At 43.3% G+C, this 19,858-nt stretch overlaps 1 protein-coding gene across 1 annotated transcript; it reads left to right on the forward strand.

Annotated features, from left to right (window-relative positions):
* Nucleotides 1-13,596: 13,596 nt before the first annotated feature.
* mmp19 (matrix metallopeptidase 19) lies at nt 13,597-19,337 on the forward strand. Its single transcript, XM_035389344.1, has 10 exons — nt 13,597-13,910; nt 14,019-14,219; nt 14,934-15,019; nt 15,165-15,292; nt 15,830-16,042; nt 16,433-16,678; nt 17,039-17,152; nt 17,559-17,723; nt 18,092-18,219; nt 18,675-19,337. Exons 2-10 carry the CDS (start codon nt 14,124-14,126, stop codon nt 18,909-18,911), a joined length of 1,413 nt encoding a protein of 470 aa, XP_035245235.1. The 5' UTR covers nt 13,597-13,910; nt 14,019-14,123; the 3' UTR covers nt 18,912-19,337.
* The last annotated feature ends 521 nt before the right edge of the window (nt 19,338-19,858 follow it).

Consider the following 19,858-nt stretch of genomic DNA (forward strand, 5'->3'; position numbering starts at 1 on the left):
GGAGGGAACCACAGAGGCATCTATTTAGGTTCATGACTTTCCTGCGTGGTCTTTGGGGGCGACTGGGCTAGCTATCCATGGAAGCTGTCCGTTTGTGTCCTGCCATTCACTCTCAGAACTGGTTGGCGGTAAGGCTGGTTTGCATCCTGGACGAGTGCCAGGTTCCAGGCTCTAAGGCAGGGACGGCACCAGGGACAAAACTTGGTCCCTTTAGTCTTGGATTGGGGTAGTAATTAAAATATGCAACATCTTAAAAACACGACGAGGATCAATGGATAATTGCCTGGATTATGGCCCAGCCCACTAAGCACCAACCATTGGGCAGGGCTGCACTAAGGACATGGTACGCAACCGTGAAGTGATGATAACATGATTGTTGGCGCAAAAGAAAAAATTTTTTGTCTCACCACAAAAAACAGTTTTCTTTATTGCTTTCCCCCTTTCTTCCGTCCATCAGTTTGTGTTCACTGCGGTGAGCTTCAATGGCAGTTTAGGGGATCGCAGACAAGCACGTACTCCATGTCCTCCAAAACGCATAATGACAAGCAGATGCCATGAAATGTCCGTGCAATCTACAAAGATTGCTGTGCATTTATGATGTATACAAATCCTCTATAAGCTCAAAATGTGATTGTGGAACAATTTTTCAGACAAATTTGTGATCTCTTGAAATCATAATTGAATATGTAGGTTTATGTCTTTTTTTTTTTGCTTTACTGCCAAATGAGAAACAGAACATTTTGCAATTATATTTGGTTACAAACCATGATGACATCTGTGAACGTTCAGTATTCTAGCATTGCAGTTGTTTGTGAGAGATCTTGGAGCAAAGGTAATGGGTAGTATTTCTGTAGCCCGATAGAATAGGAGTTTATATAAATATTACTTTTACGGTGGATGTTTAGAGATCCTTTTCTCACCCTGCTGACCCTCTTATAGATAAACAGCATGGCACGCAGAAGGAAAATCAGGAAATAAGCAATATGCAGTTTTAAATATTTTGAAACCAGCACTTCAGCCTCTTAGAATCAAATAGTATGCTAATTTCTGTGCATGTATATCTGTAAATCGTGTATGTATCCAAATGTGGTATCTCTGCGCAGCTGCTTTTAAATATGAGAGAAAACTGAGGAGTGACTCATGTAAAGGACGTAAATGATGACATCCTGTGCAGCTGTCTCTTGGTGGTGACTGTAAAACCACTGTCAGGACGAGTTGCTGAGATTTTGCCTCGGAAGCATGGATGATGAACAACAGGTTCAGCCTTACGCAGCGGCAATCCTCCACAGACAGACAAATTTTTTCAGTTTGAATCTCACTGGGGAGCTGGGTGACTCATTGATGTGACCTGCTTTCCCAGTTGGAGCAAAGTGTTTTTGGAACATTTTACAACATTACAGCAATGCTGTGTGAAGTTGGGGTGAAACAGTAATATCTAGTAATATTAATATAAAAGTTTTGTTTTTGCTTTTTGGTGTACCTACCAAACCAAAACTAACTTCCAGCTACATTGTACTTAGGGCCAAATCACATTTAGCCTTCACACGAAATTCACAAGAACTTGTAGTTTTCAGAAATTTCCACAATCAAAAAAAAAAAAAAACATCTAAAAAGCCATGTGGCTTATTTATTTACTATTGTAAGTCCTTCCTTTGTTGTCATTTACTACCCACAATTGTCAACTGACAGATTTGCCTTGTTTATTAAAATAAAAAAGACAGGATGGTCCTCCAACCGTCTGCTGTCAGAACACAAATGTTGCACAGATGTGTGTAAATCACTGGCGATTGGTTCCTGGAAAGGATTGGCTGTTCTAGTCAGCGTAGAGAGTGGGGATTTCTGGCACTGGACAATAACAGCATGTGGCCTGAGGTAATTCTGAGGAAACGGAAATATCTGCATGTGTCTCTACAGTCTGATTTTCGTGAAAAACCTCTTTTAGGAATATTACAGACATTTACAGAGAAAACAGGGATTTTCCAACATATGGGGAGAATTATTAATTTAACAGCGAACATGCACGCAAGTTCAATATACAGATTGCTGACTAGGCCTTTGTTGCACTGAACAAAAACACTGTTCGGCAAACTTGTTTGGCAATGTCAGTGACGAGTTTAGAAATAGAAATGGGGTTACCATCATTTGTAGTGTTATCTCCTATTTACCTAGTGGTATCCACTGAAAGCACAGTGCTAGTTTAATTATGTGCCTTAGTTAAATGCCAGAGGTTAGTGCTGAGATCACTTACCTCTTGTAACCAAGATTCCCTCGCAATATGAAGGTTAATTTTCCTCAATAATTTACCCCTGACTGGCAGCAATGGTGCAGGACACTCAGGGAGTCAAATGGCACTCTTCCATTCTTGCTGAGTCATATTGGCTATTAAAATGAATGACCTTTGACCCAAGATACATGAGCATCTGTTTTCTGAAGATCTCCCTCAACAGCGACTAGAATTTATGTCATTTAATTGGCCCAAAAGGAGGGAAGGAGGATGTATGAAACTTCAAGGCTACTGCAGGTCTCTTGATTGGCTTGGCCAGTAAAGGCCAGTAAAATCATCAGAACAGGTTGATCCATTTTTAAACCTGGGCTTTGACATTAGTGGACTATAACTGCAGCGACGGTTAGCCGGGGTTAGCTGGGGCCTAATTTATAAAAATGTTCTTAGATTTATACTTGAACTTTGTCTTAAGATAATTTCCGACAGCGTGCTTATGTTCGATTCATAAAAGATACTGAGCATTAAAAACCTTGCTTACTCAGGTTCTAAGAAGCCCATTTGTAACTTACGCACCCATGATCTATAAATCTCAAACTAACTTAAAATTGACGGCACCTGAACGTGCCTTACAATCAGCTACTTCCCCTTATATAATGCTTGTACAAATGAGGGTTTAGTCAGGAATAACCATGGACCAAAAGAGAAAAGCAAACTTTTTGGAAGACGAGATCACGGCGATGGTAGAGGAGATTGAAGACAGGCAACACGTATTATTCGGTGGACTAAATAGTGGGTTGACAAACAAAGCCAAACAGGTAGCTTGGTAGTGTGTTGCCGTTGTGCAGTGAACAGATTGTTCATAAAGCTAATGCAAAGTTCGCCACAGGCTTGGACGCATATGCGTCCCAAACAGCAATACCCCTACATAGCCAGCAGGAAAATCACTTGCGTCAAGTCTATACTTTGCGTAGAGATAAGATCATTTTCATGTCAAAGTAAGGTTTTATAAATAACTACTTATACGTGATTTTCTGCATAAGTCATATTTAACATAAAAATTGACCGAAGTCCGTTTTATAAATGAGGCCCCTGGATTGTAACCGCATCAACCCCCACTATCTATTAGCCAGACTGGTGGGTGTGTGTGTGTGTGTGTGTGTGTGTGTGTGTGTGTGTGTGTGAGAGAGAAGGGGAGTGGGGAGGGGGGGCTAAGACAGTGACATGCTAAGCTAGTGAATGAGTGTATGGGAAGAGTAAGATTACAAAATCAGCTCTATCCAAGATGTGTGACTAATCTGGCTGTTTCAGTCAGGGTGAAACATCCCTTACAAAAAAGCGTTACGCATTTTATTTTTTTATTTATTTATTAAAATAAATCAAGTCTAATTTCTATGTATATTTTAAATTACTTCATAAAAATAAATTGGCCGATTTAAAATATACTTAAAATATTTCCTGGAACTATACTTTAAGTATACCATTTATGAACTACCTCTAAGCTTTGTAACCTAAAAATTAAAGCGGTTTAAACAGTGATCTATGTTTAAAATGAAAATGCACTTTAAGGACACTTCCTGTGCTTTTATTCAGAAAAGGTATACTTAAGGGACACTTTCATAAACTTGTTTTTTGTAAAGAATTTTTTTTTTTTTTAATTTAAAAAAAGTAGCTTCTTTTTGACAGCCCTGGCAGAGAGCCAGTAATAAAATCTGGACTGCGTCACGCGTCTGTGAACCGTAGATGAACTGCCCTGGGGTCATTACGTTGGAACAGCGAATGGGTACACATTCTACCGTGACACATTTTCAGGCAGAGGCATTCACGTAACCTGACAGGACTTACTGTCATGTTCTGTACGGTATCACATAAATGGGAAGAAGGAAAATATATGCATATACGTGCGTATGCATACACATGTACAATTTTCGTTGTTTTGGCTCTGTACTCCTGCACATTGGATTTGTGATTGGTTTATTTGTTGACTGTCAGCTTTAATTTGTGTATTTCATATTGGGTGAACCACATAGGAATTGCAGCCCTCTTTATATGTAGTCACCCCATTTTGAGGGACGAAAAGTTATCGGACGGTTGGCTGCTCAGCTGTTTCTTGGCCCGCTGTGTGTTGTAGCATCATTAGCTCATGCACAAGAAAGTTACCAAAAGGTCTGGAGTTCATTATAAGCGTGGGATTTGCATTTGGAGTCTGTTGCTGTTTTCTCTCAACATGAGGACAAAAGTGTCAATGCCAGTTAAGCAGGCCATCATGGAGTAGAAAAAACTGAATAAATCAACCAGAGGCAAATTAATTTCGTCCGTCAAAACACTTGGCCTGTCAAAATCAATTGTTTGAAACATTGTTAAGAAGCAAGAATGCACTGGTGAGCTCAGCAACAGCAAACAACCTGTTAGACCACAGCAGATCACTGTAGTGGATGGCTGAAGAATGCTTTCAATTGTGAAGAAAAACACTCTCCAGGATGTAGACAGAAATATGTCAAAGAATATAAAAAAGAAAAGACTTTACCAGCATAACCTCAGAGGGCTCACTGCAAGATGCAAACTTGGTAAGCCTCAAGAACAGAATGATCAGGTTAGAGTTTGCCAAAATTTAAATTTAATTAAATTTTTAAAAAGTACATTATAAAACCTGTAGAGTTCTGGAACAAGCTGTTATAGGCAGATGAGACGAGTATTAACCTGTACCAGGACAATGACCCCAAACACACTTCTAAAGCAACCAAGGTGATTTCCAAGGCCTAAAAGTGGAGTTCTCTGGACTGGCCATGTGTTTACTTGCTGAAGCCAAGACTGAAGGCAAAAATCTCCAGAAACAAACAGGAGCTGAAGATGGCTGTAGTACAGGCCTAGCAGGGCATCACCAGGGAAGATACTCAGCGTCTGGTGATGTGTATGAGTCACAAACTTCAGGAAGTCATTCATCACAAGAGATTCACAACCAAGCACTAAATATGACCATTTTTATTTAAGATTGTTAATTTTCCCAATTACCTTTGGTCCCTTTAAGTGGATAAAAAGGGCTGTAATCCTTACATGGGTCACTGGATATGGATGTAAACACCCTTAAAATAAAGCTGACGGTCTGCACTTTAACCTCATATTCATGGTTTCATTTCAAATACAATGGGTTGGTACAGAGCCAAAACAATAATAATTGTCACTGCCCAAATATTTATTAACTGCACCGTGGTATGCACGTATATATTTATGCGCATATAGGTCTGTCTGTATGTACGTACATACATATGTATGTATGTATGTATGTACAGGTATGCATGTGAGGGTGGAGAAGTGTTAACGACCACACGCAACTACAGTGAATTCAAAAGGGGGTTCTTTAAGTTAACCACGGAAGTGGAAACCACTAGGTCTCAGTAAGATAGAGGGTAACGAAAAGAAATGACTCAACTCCTAAGGAAGAATATCCCAACACAAAGTAATGTCTCAGCAGGAGAACGAAACGAAAGCGTAAGGAGTGGGTAGAATTTTAGTAAAGACTGCAGTGCAGTCTGGAGAAAAGCGAAAGAAAATGTGCCTCGTAACGAGGAAGGCAAAAAAGGCGTATTAAAGAAAATAAGGAATAAAGCTAAGTAACTAGTGAGACCGAAGTCTTACTACTGATCAAAACAGAAAGCTATATTCAAAATCCTATACCTTTTTCCTTACCACACTTTTCTCTAAGAGCGCTTTTTCACTGTTATCGGCTTTCGTGTAACGTGAGTAGACACTAAAGCGAAGAATAGACCTCACGTGAGCGTATATAAGCTCTCTCAATCAGGTGCAAACAATCAGTAGTAATCACATGGAATCTCGGCGGTTCTGAAGATTACCACACTCAGTTTCCTCAACATGGATACTGAGTAGCCGATTAGCACCAAAAGGCGTCGATTAGCACAAACCACAACGCCGAGTCGCAAACGGAATATGGAACCATGACAATATATGTATGTTTTTCCCAAATGACCTCATTGGACGTGACTTTTCAGTCAGTTACTCCGGTGGTTCCATTACTTGCTGGCCCCATAACTCAATGCAATGCAGGTAACAGTTTCAATGTTCAATTTGACGGATATGAATATTTCACTGGCATTATGGCTGTCCTGTTACAATATTTGCCAAAAACAATACATTTTTTTTTAGATTATGGAAAGAAAACAAATTTGTGTTCTCACACTCACAACCACATCCTTCTTGTAAGTGTGGTCTGGATATAATTAAAACTTACTGTTGCTGGCAAGACGGGTGGAAAAAGCAATGTTATTTCCCACAACCTTGTCGGACTTTAGTGAAAAGGGATGTTATCTTTTGCGTTGGATAATGTTTTGTGTTAGCACAGTTTTGTGTTGGATAATGTTTTGTGTTCTCTCACTTATGTGTTGGATAATGTTTTGTGCTAACTGTTTTTTGTTGGATAACGTTTTGTATTCGCTGATTTATGAGTTGGATAAGGTTTTGTGCTAACTGTTTTGGATAATGTTTTGTGTTCGTTGACTTATGTGTTGGATAATATTTTGTGCTAACTGTGTTTTTTTGTTGATAATGTTCTGTGCCAGCTGATTCTTGTGTTGGATTAGTTCTTTGTGTTCACATGGTTTTGTGTTGGATAATGTTTTGTGTTAGCTGTGATTTGTGTTGGATTATGTTTTGTGTTGAATAATGTTTTGTGTTAGCTGATTCTTGTGTTGAATAATGTTTTGTGTTCACATGGTTTTGTGTTGGATAATGTTTTGTGTTAGCTGTGTTTTGTGTTGGATTATGTTTTGTGTTAGCTGTGTTTTGTGTTGGATAATGTTTTGTGTTCACATGGTTTTGTGTTGGATAATGTTTTGTGTTAGCTGTGTTTTGTGTTGGATTATGTTTTGTGTTAGCTGTGTTTTGCGTTGAATAATGTTTTGTGTTCACATGGTTTTGTGTTGGATAATGTTTGGTGTTAGCTGTGTTTTGTGTTGGATTATGTTTTGTGTTAGCTGTGTTTTGTGTTGAATAATGTTTTGTGTTCACATGGTTTTGTGTTGGATAATGTTTTGTGTTGAATAATGTTTTGTGTTAGCTGATTCTTGTGTTTATTAGCGTTTTGTGTTCGCAGGGCTTAGCGCTAGATAATATTTTGTGCTAGCTGCAATGCCATCCCTTGAGATCTCAAACTTTTTTGGTTTTCTGCAGGTGTGAATGCAACAGTATGTAGGTTCCCAGGCGAGCGGACTAGGGCAGGAGATGACTGTAAGAGATTGGCATTCATGCCAGTGCCCACACACACGTCATGAATAAAAGGAGCTGCCAAGGTCCGCCTCTTTGTTTTAAGCACTGAAAACGAGTGTTGCACGTCAACGGTTCCCAAACATGAGATCACAGTCCACTCAGTAAGTCGATATTTTCTGGAAACTACCCCCTCTTAAAATGTAACCTAATCCCTTTTCAGTCCTCTTTTTTCTCTTCTTGTGTGTGCATACGTGTGTATGTGTGTTGCTTTAAAAAATATATATTTATTTATTTTTCTACCATATTATTATTATTATTATTATTATTATTATTATTATTATTATTAATAGTAGTAGTGGTAGCATTTGTGCTATCTGTGATGTGCCACCGTGTGAAATTCAATAAAAATGATTTGTAAGAAAAAAAATGTAGCCTAATAAATAGATTTTATGTTTTTTAAATGTTTAAAAACAAATACATGCATGCTGTAATTTGTGCTCTCCATGTAATTAATATTATGTTTTCTCTGACTGATGTGAGTCTGTGGAAAATGTAAAATATGCATTACATTTTTTTCTTGTGTCTTCCAATTGACTGGGCCCAGACCCATAGCTTGAGAACCACTGTTGTAAGTCATTGAAGACCGCAGTTGGCCAACTTCAGAAGAAGGTTGTGCTGTTGACCAACATAATATGCTCTCTCACATGTTCCGGAAGAATGCTCTTTCTGTTCAAAGTGAACCAAATCCAAAAAGATACACTTCAAGGCTCTGGATAACATTCTGCATGGTTTTGGATGAGAGAACCTGCCAGGTGAAAGTAATGTGATATCACGCCATTACGCTATGCACCACAATGATCAAGCCAGTGTGGATAATGCAAGGAGATGAATGCAGGCAGTTGTGTCCCAGAAATAGCACTGACCAGTAAACACTGTGCATATACGGGGAATGGTTAGTGCAAGTGTCAATGCTCTCATTTAATTGCTTCCCAAGCCTGATGCTCTCACATATAGAACCATGCAAATGACCATAGAGATAGGAATGTTGTCTATAGACACATTCAGCCTACTTCCTTCTGTAATGTTGCTTAGATATTGCGCAGCCATGGACAATGAATGCTTGTACACACTTAATTTGCTATTGAGTTTTACTTGCTAGATATGGGGGATAATAGATCTGTTACACTGTTTGTCTATGTGACACAGGAAGATGTAGAGTGAAGTAGATCTGTTATAACAAATGGCTAGTTAACACGCAATGACACAGATAACAGCACATCCATTACTGCAGTGGTGTCCTGGAAATGACATTCTCTGACTCACTTCCTGTTTAGTTACAGGACTAACATCCTGCTCCTGGAAGGAACACACTTAAGTACACAGTAGCATGGGAAAGGGCGAAGGTTTGATAAGGACTGAGAACTTATAGTAGTGGAATTGCGTTGCGTGTGCAGAGATCCACCAGGCTTAATACAAATCCCCCTCTGTGGCTGAATAACAGCATGGTCTTCTTGTCGCCGTGCACAAACATGTCAGCAAACATAACTGCGGATTATGCCCTAGGTTTTCCTTTACTCCTAATTTGGAATCTCCAATGATAGCCACAGGCCTGTCCAATCATTGCAACATTGTTTGTGAATTTGGGCAGGGTGCAGTCAAGCATTTACATTTCATAGTCCGCCATCTTAGTTGTGCAGCCGTTTGAGGAGTGCACAGCACATTCAGTTGGAAAGGGTCGACTGCATGCATCTGATTGGTCTGCGACTGCAACCAGAGGAGTTGCTGACTTGCTGTATGATGCTGTGCTATATCCAATTATGCACCAACCTGTGGGGCTGCTGGCCACAGTTGACACAGGCAAAGTCAGGATTCAAAACCAGAATGTTTAAAGAACCAGAGTTAAACAGCCCCTCCATGTTTCATGTTTGTGTATGTGTTTTGCGGTTGGCTCGTATGCAAATGAGTCTTCACCATTTTTAAATATGATTGGATGGTAATTATGGGACAAGAGAAGAAAGCTGCATATAAAGGGAAGCTGCTAACATCCATTTTTATGTGATGTCTTCTTTCTGAACAATAACTTACATTGCAGATATGCAGTTACATCCTTCCCAATCTTCCCAACTGAACTACAGATATTCACATTTTAATGATAGCTCAATCATTATCTACACAGATTTTAAAAAGTCTGTTTTTTGTTTTCCTCCAGATGCAATCAGTTATTTTGTTTTGGTGATTGCTGTATTGCCAGACAAAAGCAGTACTTGTGGCTTTCCAGAGTCTCTCACAATTAACTTCAGATACAATAATGATATTGAGTATAGAATTTTTCTTTGCCGTCAACACATCTATCTTATTGTCTCCCCAGTTAGCACAAAATGTTTTTGGTGCTTTTTACAATGTTGCAGTATGGCTGAATAAGGCTGTGGTGAAAAAACATGCTTCTTTCAGCTGTTTGAAGCGACCGTAAACCTACGTACAAATACAAGTGACCTCATATTTGCTCATGGAGATAGTCAGAACCTTCAGAATTCTCAGCTGTATGGAAATAGCCCTGTGGGTGGCTTTAGAGCATTTGGTTTAAATAAATGACAAGCTGGTACAATGTTAATGATGTTGTTTGTCAGACAGCACTGCTTTGAATCAGGACGATGCATCTGCCATTAATATCATTACCACTATAAAATAAACGAAGCTCAGCTGGAGCTCAGGGTGATGAACCCCTCTCGTATATTACAACTGTCTTATATTTGAACTGTCTGCCTTGGGGATCTGGGTTTCTGCTTCTTATCTCAAGGTGGGGTGCAGTTTTTAAAGCTTATACCCTTTCTACAGGTGTCTGTCAGGTAAGTCCTCCCCCCTGCTTGACCTCTCGCTCACCCTGGATGGCACCACAGTGCCAGTGCCAAGGGGCGACATAGCTCAGGAGGTAAGACCGATTGTCTGGCAGTCGGAGGGTTGCCGGTTCAAACCCCACCATGGGCATGTCGAAGTGTCCTTGAGCAAGACACCTAACCCCTAACCCCTAACTGCTCTGGCGAATGAGAGGCATCAATTGTAAAGCGCTTTGGATAAAAGCGCTATATAAATGCAGTCCATTTACCATTTACCATTACAGTGTTGACGTCCTCATCTCCTAGTATCCTTCCAGAGTGGTGCTGGACGACAAACTGTCCATTTCTCTGAACATGCTGGATGTGCAGATTCTTTCTGTGAAACATCTGGACAATCACTTCCTCACCACCTACGCAACCAAGTGCTCGGTCCAGGTGCTGCTCAATTCCTGTATGGACTAGTCCAACTCTTTCCTGATTGGTCTCCCTGCCTTTCCCATCAGACCTCTGTAGCTCATCCCCAAGAGGTCAGGGGATTTTCAATGGGGGGTAATACATGGGGCCCTGGCGACAAATACCTTTTTGCCTAGGCTGGGCTCAAACGTGCGGGTGGGGTGCCCATTTCGTAGCGCGTCTGAAACAGTTGTGCACGTGTTTGCGGACCGTAACCGTTTATCTTCTGTCTTTGCTTTGCTCAGTGTGTTCTGTGGGAGGACGGGAGTGGTTTTTACAATGGGGCTGTAACAGTCTCCAGCCACGGTACTCGAAAAGGGCAAAAGCAAAAAGTGTTTTCTTATCTCCCTTAACTTTCGGTAAGGCAAAGTTGGCTACATGGCTCACAAGAAGAAATAAAATACAGTTGTGTGCCTGTGGATCCAGTTTTAATGTTTAGGGGACTTGTCTTCGCCCACCTTCGGACAGAGTATAAGTTTTATAATTTTGTTAATGATCTTTTTTCAGAACACTTGGTGTGTGGAGGGGGCTGTTTGCATGATCAGGGATGGGGAATTGTTCATTTGAATTTAAGTTGAGTAACCTGGGTGGCTTCGGGGATCAGAATGAAAGGTTGTCAATGGTGTCATGTGTTTTTAGTAGAGGCTGTTCATTTTATGTAATGGATGTTTGGTTTTTCCATGCTACCTGTGGGTTGTCTGAAGGGCTGTTGGTGTGTGATGCTGTGTGGTTAGGTGTGTGGGTGGTGCAGGTGTGTGTTGGCTATGAGTGTGGGGGGTGGGAAGGTGGGGGGGGGTTATTTAATTAATTATTTGTATACATTTGGGGCATATTTGCTTCTTTGTGTGTGATATGGTTTATTAAAAGCTATCAAAAGTCCAAGCCTCTCTGTTCTGCAACCCCTGAGCACCTAGGGGTTTGTTTTATTGCACAACTCTTTTTTTGTTACACCTTGCTTTGTTCCATGCGAAATTAATTACATTTATCGAGAGATTCCTGACATACTAAAACAGAAATTTTAGACACAGGAAAAATATAGGAATATAATTTTAGATATACCACATCCAAAACCAAATTCCCCACAATCCTAGGTTTGCATTATGTACCTCACTTGCTGTAAGAAGTTACATTTTTTCCCACCGTTGTTAGTTCTGCTAGATGCGATTTAAAACATTCCTCACATGCACCCTTCTCTCCTTGTTTGATGTCTCCACATTCCGCAGGACTGGTGAGATCTTACCGCAGTCTGGTGACCTGCAGGGACTGAGCGTGTGCAGTAAATCCCCCAAACACGTGAGGGCAGCTGAGGGCAGAACTCAGGATGCAGTCCCGAGGGTACGATACCAAACAAAATCAATGCCTAAGAATGCTAATGGAGGCCATCCATAAGGGACATGAAAGGTGGCTGGTGAGAGAGAGAGACCAAGCCAGATTCCACGAGATCTGATGTAGTGTTTGCACCCTTTTGTTAAAATTCACACATCAGGTCTGTGGCTGGTCTATTTTTGGGCCTTTCCCTCTTCTTAGGTTAGTTGTTTTACATGGGTTTGTGAGTTCAGGGCCCATACTCATAAGACGTCTGAAAGTACGGGTGCTGGCCTGGGATCAGTGTTGTATTTTATCTCAGTTATTATATGGACAGTGGAGACCTGATCCTAGATCAGCCCTCTTGACAACACTATAAATATTTGCCCTGGAGTGTGCAGCCATGCATGGAGTGCTAAGTGAGGGTGGGGGTGTGTGTGTGTGTGTGTGGGGGGGGGGGGGGGGGGGGCGGGGGGGGGGGGATCTGGACACCCATGCGCCTCATGCCTGCTTCTCAGGGCTGATGAGCTCCCTGCTCTACTCTGCTTCTCAGGCCTGATGAGCTCCCTGCTCTACTCTGCTGCTCAGGGCTGATTAGCTCCCTGCTCTACTCTGCTTCTCAGGCCTGATGAGCTCTCTGCTCTACTCTGCTTCTCAGGGCTGATGAGCTCCCTGCTCTACTCTGCTTCTCAGGCCTGATGAGCTCTCTGCTCTACTCTGCTTCTCAGGGCTGATGAGCTCCCTGCTCTACTCTGCTTCTCTGGGCTGATGAGCTCCCTGCTCTACTCTCTCTGGCTGCTTTTTGTCTCAGATCATCAGAGCAGACACTGCGTCTCCTCATAGCCTCGCTAGTCGCTCAACAACAAACAACAACCAGACATTGCTCTATTTTGTAGCCTTACTCTGCAGAGGAAACAAATATGACTTGTACAGGAATACCCTGGGATACAACACATTGAATGAGATGCATTTGACTACTAAAATCTTTCACAGTAAAGATTAGATTTTATTTGCAATGATAAATTATGTTTTAATTTTTGGGCAGAGAAACACTGACAAACTTGGATTGCAGTGGACATCAGGGAGACGTGATATTTTCCAGCTCAGACACACCAAAGACTCGCCTTCCCACGCATGTCCCTTGGCAGTCACTGGACCACAAAGCAGAAAACTCAGAGAAGCTTCAGTGTGCAGCCTAGAATACAGCTTAATGGCTGAAACACAATTTAAAATTTCAACAGTGTGCACTGGTGCAACCACATGTAATATGTAGAGTTTTAAACATACTGTTAAGTAGTCAAAAATAAAGCTGCACTGTTCCTTATTATCAGTAATTGGGATTCTCTAAAACAAGCTTATGCCAGGAGCATGTTAGACAATGAGTGGGGTGTGGTGTTTTCATTTAGTCTTGCTTTGGGGCACACCACAGGCCCCACAAAAAAAATGTAGGATATGAGTAATAATCACCATTCATTTTTGTCTGTTTCATTATGATGTTTGTTTATTCACAGTTTTTCAGTATTTAATTGGTTAGACTCCAATGGCACAACAGATTAAAAACACACACTGTTCACGTAGACAGCCAGATTCTTCCAGGAAAAGCCACAAATCTCCTTATCCACATTCGGGCCTCCTTCAGCAGATCCCTGTGATCTAGACTTTTATTTTCTAGAGGGTGAGTTGATTCATGAAAGACGTGCTATTACTGCGAAAGTGGGTGCCTTCTCCCATGCAACGCTCCAAGAACCGCATTCTTCTGAAATTGGTCATCGTGGGGGCCGGAGCCCAGGGCTCTGACTCATTCCTCTTTGATTGTATAAACTGCAGCAGACAACCGAAATCCTGAGAGAGGAGCATCGCGTCTTCAACAGAGGAAGGTAGTCCCACAATAAACTGAATCTTTCCGAGACACTTGAGATTATGCTAATCCACGCTGCTGCACGGACGTGAACACCCAGTGACTTCGGACTATGTTTTCATTTCAGGACGAGAAAGAAGGAAGGTAGCCCCCACCACTTTTTACAGCGGTTTCCCCCCGAAAGGTGCTGCCGGTTGCCGTCCGTCGCCTGCTGAAAGAGTAACTTCTGAAGATGGGATACCTGCTTCAGGTGGTGCAGTTGTCCACAGTGGCTCTGTGTGTGCTGTCTGCGGTGGTGGAGAGGCACGATGAGTTCACTGAAGCCGTGGTAGGTGTCGATTGCCGGTGTCGAATGTCTGCGAGGGAGACGACCAAATCACTTGGCAGACGTTTTCCATTAGTTGCCTATTTTTTTTGCTGACTGTGAATTTGGATTGATGAATCACAGGAAGGATGGCTCCCTTTTTAGTACAGCACGAATAAGCATTTCTTTAGCCTATAGTTCAGCATTTGCCAAGCTGATAAAGGTTTAAGTTTATTGAACGTTTGCATGGGCTGTGTAAACTTAACCGGTGGCATTTAATATAAAAATATATCTGCTCCATAGACAGAGATATTTTGACGTAGCAAGGTGGATGAGATGTATTGTGCGAGTGCTAACATTGCTGCTTTATTGATATTCACCTTGATAAAAGTGTATGAATTATTTTCTTTTTTAATCAAAGGGATTTGTCATAAAGGGAAGTCATAAAGTCTTACAACCGACGCAGCTGCATGTGCACAGTCAGCTTTTCTGTGGCCAGACGAGGGGGCGCGTTTGAAACTGAAACAACAATCGAGCTCCCTCTCACTGTCTTGGTGCAATATCAACTATCAGTATCAATATCACATTGGCGTAATAACAATTCTACCAACTCCTGCCCCAAGCCACGGTCCACTTAGCCTGTTAACTTTCTGTGTTCACCTACCCAAATCCTTTCCCCCCCCTTCAGAATTATTTAACAAACATTTGCACTCTCTCCACCTGCCCTTTCATCTCCAGGATTACCTGCGGCAGTATGATTACCTGCCAGCCTCTCTGGACCCCCAGGATGAGGGACACCAAATGGAGGTCGCAGAGGCCCTCAGGTGAGCAGGGTGTCCCATCTGAGCAGAACCCCCAGCTCTGAGGGCCAAGGACAGCTCTGTTGAATGGATCCACATCTTTATGCCGAAGACTTTTCCCCTCTCTGTGACCCCCCCCCCCCCAACTTCATCCTCCCTCTCTTTCTAGGGCCTTCCAAAGGATGGCCGATCTGCCTGTCACAGGGAACATCGACAAGGCCACGCTGGTGGCGATGAGACAGCCCCGCTGTGGAGTTGCGGACCCTTTCAACAAGAAATACAAGTACAGAGTGTTGAGTGAGTGGAAGCCTATTAGCATTAACATGTTAGCATGAGTTAGCATGCTATCGGGGATCAGCTCAGCACCAACTTTGCTGCTCAGAGTGGCTCCAGAACGCTACAGAACCCAAGCAGTTGGCTGAGGATATCCTGTCCTGGTCACGGAGTGTCACTGGGATAGCTGGCTGTCATTTTCACCTTAAAATCAGCAACCAGCACAGACCCAGAGAACCAGAATGAACTGTGTGGTCAACTGCTTTAATTGATCAATTAACCAGCAGGCCTGGGGCTTTCTGGGACCAGGGATGCGAAGGCATGTTTTAGGCTAATCACCTCGCTGCAGTGTTTTTGATTACATTGACGTGGCTGTTCTTTGCTTTCAGGGCAAACATGCAAAATGTATAGATAGACAGATGGATACTTTATGAACTCCCAATGGGTCATAGGGTAGTGTGGCACTGAACAATAATTGGATTAAACTGAACAGGAGACAAAAGCATGACTCATACACACAGATGTTCAGTACCCATGCTAGTTGTACGTGCTGTTTGTTAGGCTACTGGAGGAAGAAGAGCCTCACCTACCGCATCTACAACTACACCCCTGATCTGGGACTGGCCAAAACCCAGGAGGCCATCCGCCTGGCATTCAAGTACTGGAGCGATGTGACCCCCCTCACCTTCCGGGAGGTTCTGTCAGGGCGGGCAGACATCAAGATCGCCTTCCACAAAAAAGACCTCACCTGCGCTGAGCCATTCGACGGGCCAGGTGAGCGCATGGGGAGGGTGGGTGGGAGTGGGTACACAATTATGTGTGTTCCTTAGCCTTCGGACCCTGGGCCATCTGTAACTAACTTTCAATAGCCTAGATTTATGTGAATCTTATAGTAGGGATGACCAAATTGACCTATAGGATGCGAGGACACTTGGAGCAACTTAAACAGATTAAATTTTTATACAAACCATTTATCTAACATAAATATTCATTCCGCATCTTCCCCTTTGGCAGCCATTTTGATTCTCTTCCACTCTTGCTTCCGTTAGAATTGTTAGTTAATATTTGCGGCAGACAGTTTGATTCTGTTAGCATGCTAACTTTCGCTTTGCCAAGCGCATGTCTGGCCTCACAGTGGCGTCCCGCCCCGTGTTCGTTTCTCAGGGCGAGTGCTGGCGCACGCCGAGCCCCCCGAATCGGGCCTGGTGCACTTCGACGAGGACGAGACCTGGACGGAGAGGAGCTACTACGGGACGAACCTGCGCATCATCGCGGCGCACGAGATCGGCCACGCCCTGGGCCTGGGCCACTCCCAGTACAGCCGCGCCCTGATGGCGCCCTTCTACACCGGCTACCGCGTCAACTTCCGCCTGCACGCCGATGACATCAAAGGCATCCAGGCACTGTATGGTGAGAAGCACTGGTCCTTCCCAAGTTCAGGGCCAGAACGGTCCACGGCAGAAATACTGATCTAGGGTCAGCTTTCCCCTGCCAATGTCCTTATCTTATCCATTGTAAGCTAATATATAAAACTGATCCTAGATCAGTAGTCATACTCTGAGACGTTTTATTCATAAGCACCCAGATCGCTGCACCAAAGAGGGTAGACCTGTCGCACATCGGAGTTCCGACATAATATGGCTCAGTTACCTCAGGTGATGAGCCTGACAAGTGAGTCTTATCTCATGCCCCAGTGCAGGAACCGCTGCCCTTATAAACAGCAGCTAACCTGATACTTTCTCAAGGCTGATGATTTTACCTGCCTCCCAGGTAAACGGACGACCAGCTTATCCACAGAGGAGCCACCTTCCACAACAACAGCAGTGCCTGGTGTGCAGGAAAAGCCGGATCCCTGCACGGCCAATCTGGACGCCATCATGCTGGGTGAGAGCCTCCGCCCGGCCGCCCCCAAGCCTGGGAACACTCGTTCCTTTTGGAAGTACCAGCAGCATCTTTGTTGATTCGCTCCCTTTATCCCTTTAGTCTAGAGGCAACCACCTTGAAAGCGGCACTTGTATGATTGTAACTGTACACATCTGTGGTTCTGATGGTGTTTGCTTACCATGTGAAAAGTACTTTTGTAAGCCACTATGACTGAAACATTACCATTACTGCTCAGTACTTTTAAATTCCATTAGCATTACTGCAGCTCATTACTTTGCAACCATTGTTTAATTGCATTAGCATCACCATTACGCCTCAATGTTCAGTGCCAGGCAGACAGACAGACAGACAGGTGTCAGAGTCTCTGGATTTTAAAGGGGTCCCTTTTGTCCCTCTGGTCCCTCAGGGCCCTTCAGGAAGACATTCGCCTTCAGCGGGCAGTACGTGTGGACGGTGTCCGACATGGGGCACAACCCCCCCATCAAGACCAGCCTCCTGTGGAAGGGCCTCCCTGCGAACCTGGATGCCGCCGTCCACTCCCAGAGAACCAACAAGACGTACTTCTTCAAGGGTACGGCCACACGAGCGAACCCATTTTGGGAGCCACACATCGATCAGTCAGTCAGACTTCACTCTAAACGGGCTTTTGGCAAAGGAATCGTCACAGAGGATTCATAGTGCAGCACAAGAAAAAAAAACAGTTAGAGTGATGAGTCATTCCGCCAGCCAATCCCTACCTCCCTGGGCAACACCGCAGCCAATAATGCGCCGCCTTGCAGTGCTGCCAGTTGCATTCTGCAACAGCACAGTCCGATAAACACAGCCAACTGTCAAACCAAGGGGCCCACGCTAAAAGTATTAGCATGGTAGCGGTCCTCGGGAAGCACTGTGGTACTGTGGTGGAGTATCGCCGGTTTGGTTTCAACTTTTGTTTCACAGGGGACAAAGTGTGGCGCTACACCAATTTCCGGCTTGACTACGGCTACCCCAGACCTATGACGCGCATCCCCCCGAATATCGACGCTGCCTTGTACTTGCCAGCCAACAAGAAGTTTTTCTTTTTCAAGGTACGGTGAAGATCTGACTGCCTCAATAATAGTACCTAGCCTAATTAGAGTTAGGCCTACAGTACAATGATAAGGTTTGAAACTATAGCAAAGAGTGTAGCGTGATCAGCCGCAGCAGGTTTATGGTGGCTTTCTACGGTACATGTGTAGTGGGTTTAGAGAATCATGATACATTCATAACAAATTAAGAGAATTAAGATTACAGAAGTAGTAATTGTGAGGGCTCTGACTGGTAATTCCTCTCTAATTAATCTTTGCATTTGTGTCAACATTACAGGGTATATACTATTGTCATCAAGATATTTCAGTATTGAAGGAAATATTCTGAAATGTTTGAATCATTAGTACACTTGAAATTTCAGATCCTTTGTGCATGCACAGCTGTTACTTAGTGCAGACTGCTTCATAGACTGCAGCCTGTCTCACCCTCATCCCGCTCCCTCTCCCCGAACCAGGGCTCCGTGTACTGGCAATGGGACGAGCTGAAGTACACGGACCTCAGCGCGTACCCCAAGCCCATTTCGGGCCTCTTCAGCGGGGTGCCCGAGCACCCGGACGCCGCCCTCACCTGGACCAACGGCAAGACCTACTTCTTCAAAGGCGACAAGTACTGGCGCATCAACAAGCACCTGAACGCGGAGCGGGGGTACCCGCTCAGCAAGAGCGAGCGCTGGATGGGGTGCGGCAAGTAGGCCACCGGAGGGGGCAGAACACTCGGCGGGGGCGCAGGGGAGCCCCCCCCCCCCGCCCGCTCGGCCTCCGCCGTGAAGGGAAGAGTCTAGCGCATCGCCGGGAGCTGGTCAGGACTGCCGGGACATGTTTCACTAAAGCATAGCTTCACAAAAGCCCGTTCACTAATAGCAACTGTTAGTGAACTCCGGGTTTGAATATAATCAGGTGTCTGTTACTGGACGCACCAAGTGTAATGTTACCATAATGTTGCCATGATTCACTGGAAAACGCTGCCATATTTCTGTGGTTAAATGTATATCACGATGAGCACACATTTAATTGCCATTTCGAGGGCTTTAGAGTGGAGAATATCCGTATCAGAAACAGTGCGGTGTTCAATACAGTAGAAGAGACACTTCTGAATTGCAGTCCCCCCCCCCCCCCCCCCCCCCACCACTTGCTGCAGCAATGATTTAACGAGTACCTTAAGTCCGAGGGGGTGAGCTGTTGAAACACTGCCATCTAGTGCTGTCAATGATATTGCACTGCTAAACGAGGTATCATTTATCATCGCCTGTCCAGTGATGTTTCAGTTATATTAAATGATTACTCTGGAAATTTTGTCCTTGCTGCAGGTACGGCATCATATTTTTTAAAGCGATTTTATACATAAATTGTTGTAAATAGGCAATTATCAATTCTTTATGGGTGATGTTAACTGTTAACTAGTGACCTAGTGATGTTAAGTGTCCTTATTATTAGATCTGACAAAACAATTAAGAGATATCTGCTTGAAACACTGAAAAGAAAATGATTAAAATCAAAAATCAAAAAAATAAAATACATTATTTAAACTGTTGTGTTTGACTCTTTCATACATATATTCTGTACTGACTTATTGAGAATTTACTGTAGACAGCTGGAAACCTCCTTCTAAGTTTCTGAGTCCAAAGTCTCAATCCAGCCC

This window comes from Anguilla anguilla, chromosome 13 (assembly GCF_013347855.1).
Source record: "Anguilla anguilla isolate fAngAng1 chromosome 13, fAngAng1.pri, whole genome shotgun sequence".
Classification (NCBI taxonomy): Eukaryota; Metazoa; Chordata; class Actinopteri; order Anguilliformes; family Anguillidae; genus Anguilla; species Anguilla anguilla.

What these genes read in the sequence shown, in the direction of transcription:
- mmp19 (XM_035389344.1), top strand. Translation starts at nt 14,124, where the DNA reads ATGGGATACCTGCTTCAGGTGGTGCAGTTGTCCACAGTGGCTCTGTGT. An exon ending in TGAGCCATTCGACGGGCCAG is followed by an intron (nt 16,043 to 16,432) that starts GTGAGCGCATGG and finishes TTCGTTTCTCAG; the next exon opens with GGCGAGTGCTGGCGCACGCC. An exon ending in AGGCATCCAGGCACTGTATG is followed by an intron (nt 16,679 to 17,038) that starts GTGAGAAGCACT and finishes CCTGCCTCCCAG; the next exon opens with GTAAACGGACGACCAGCTTA.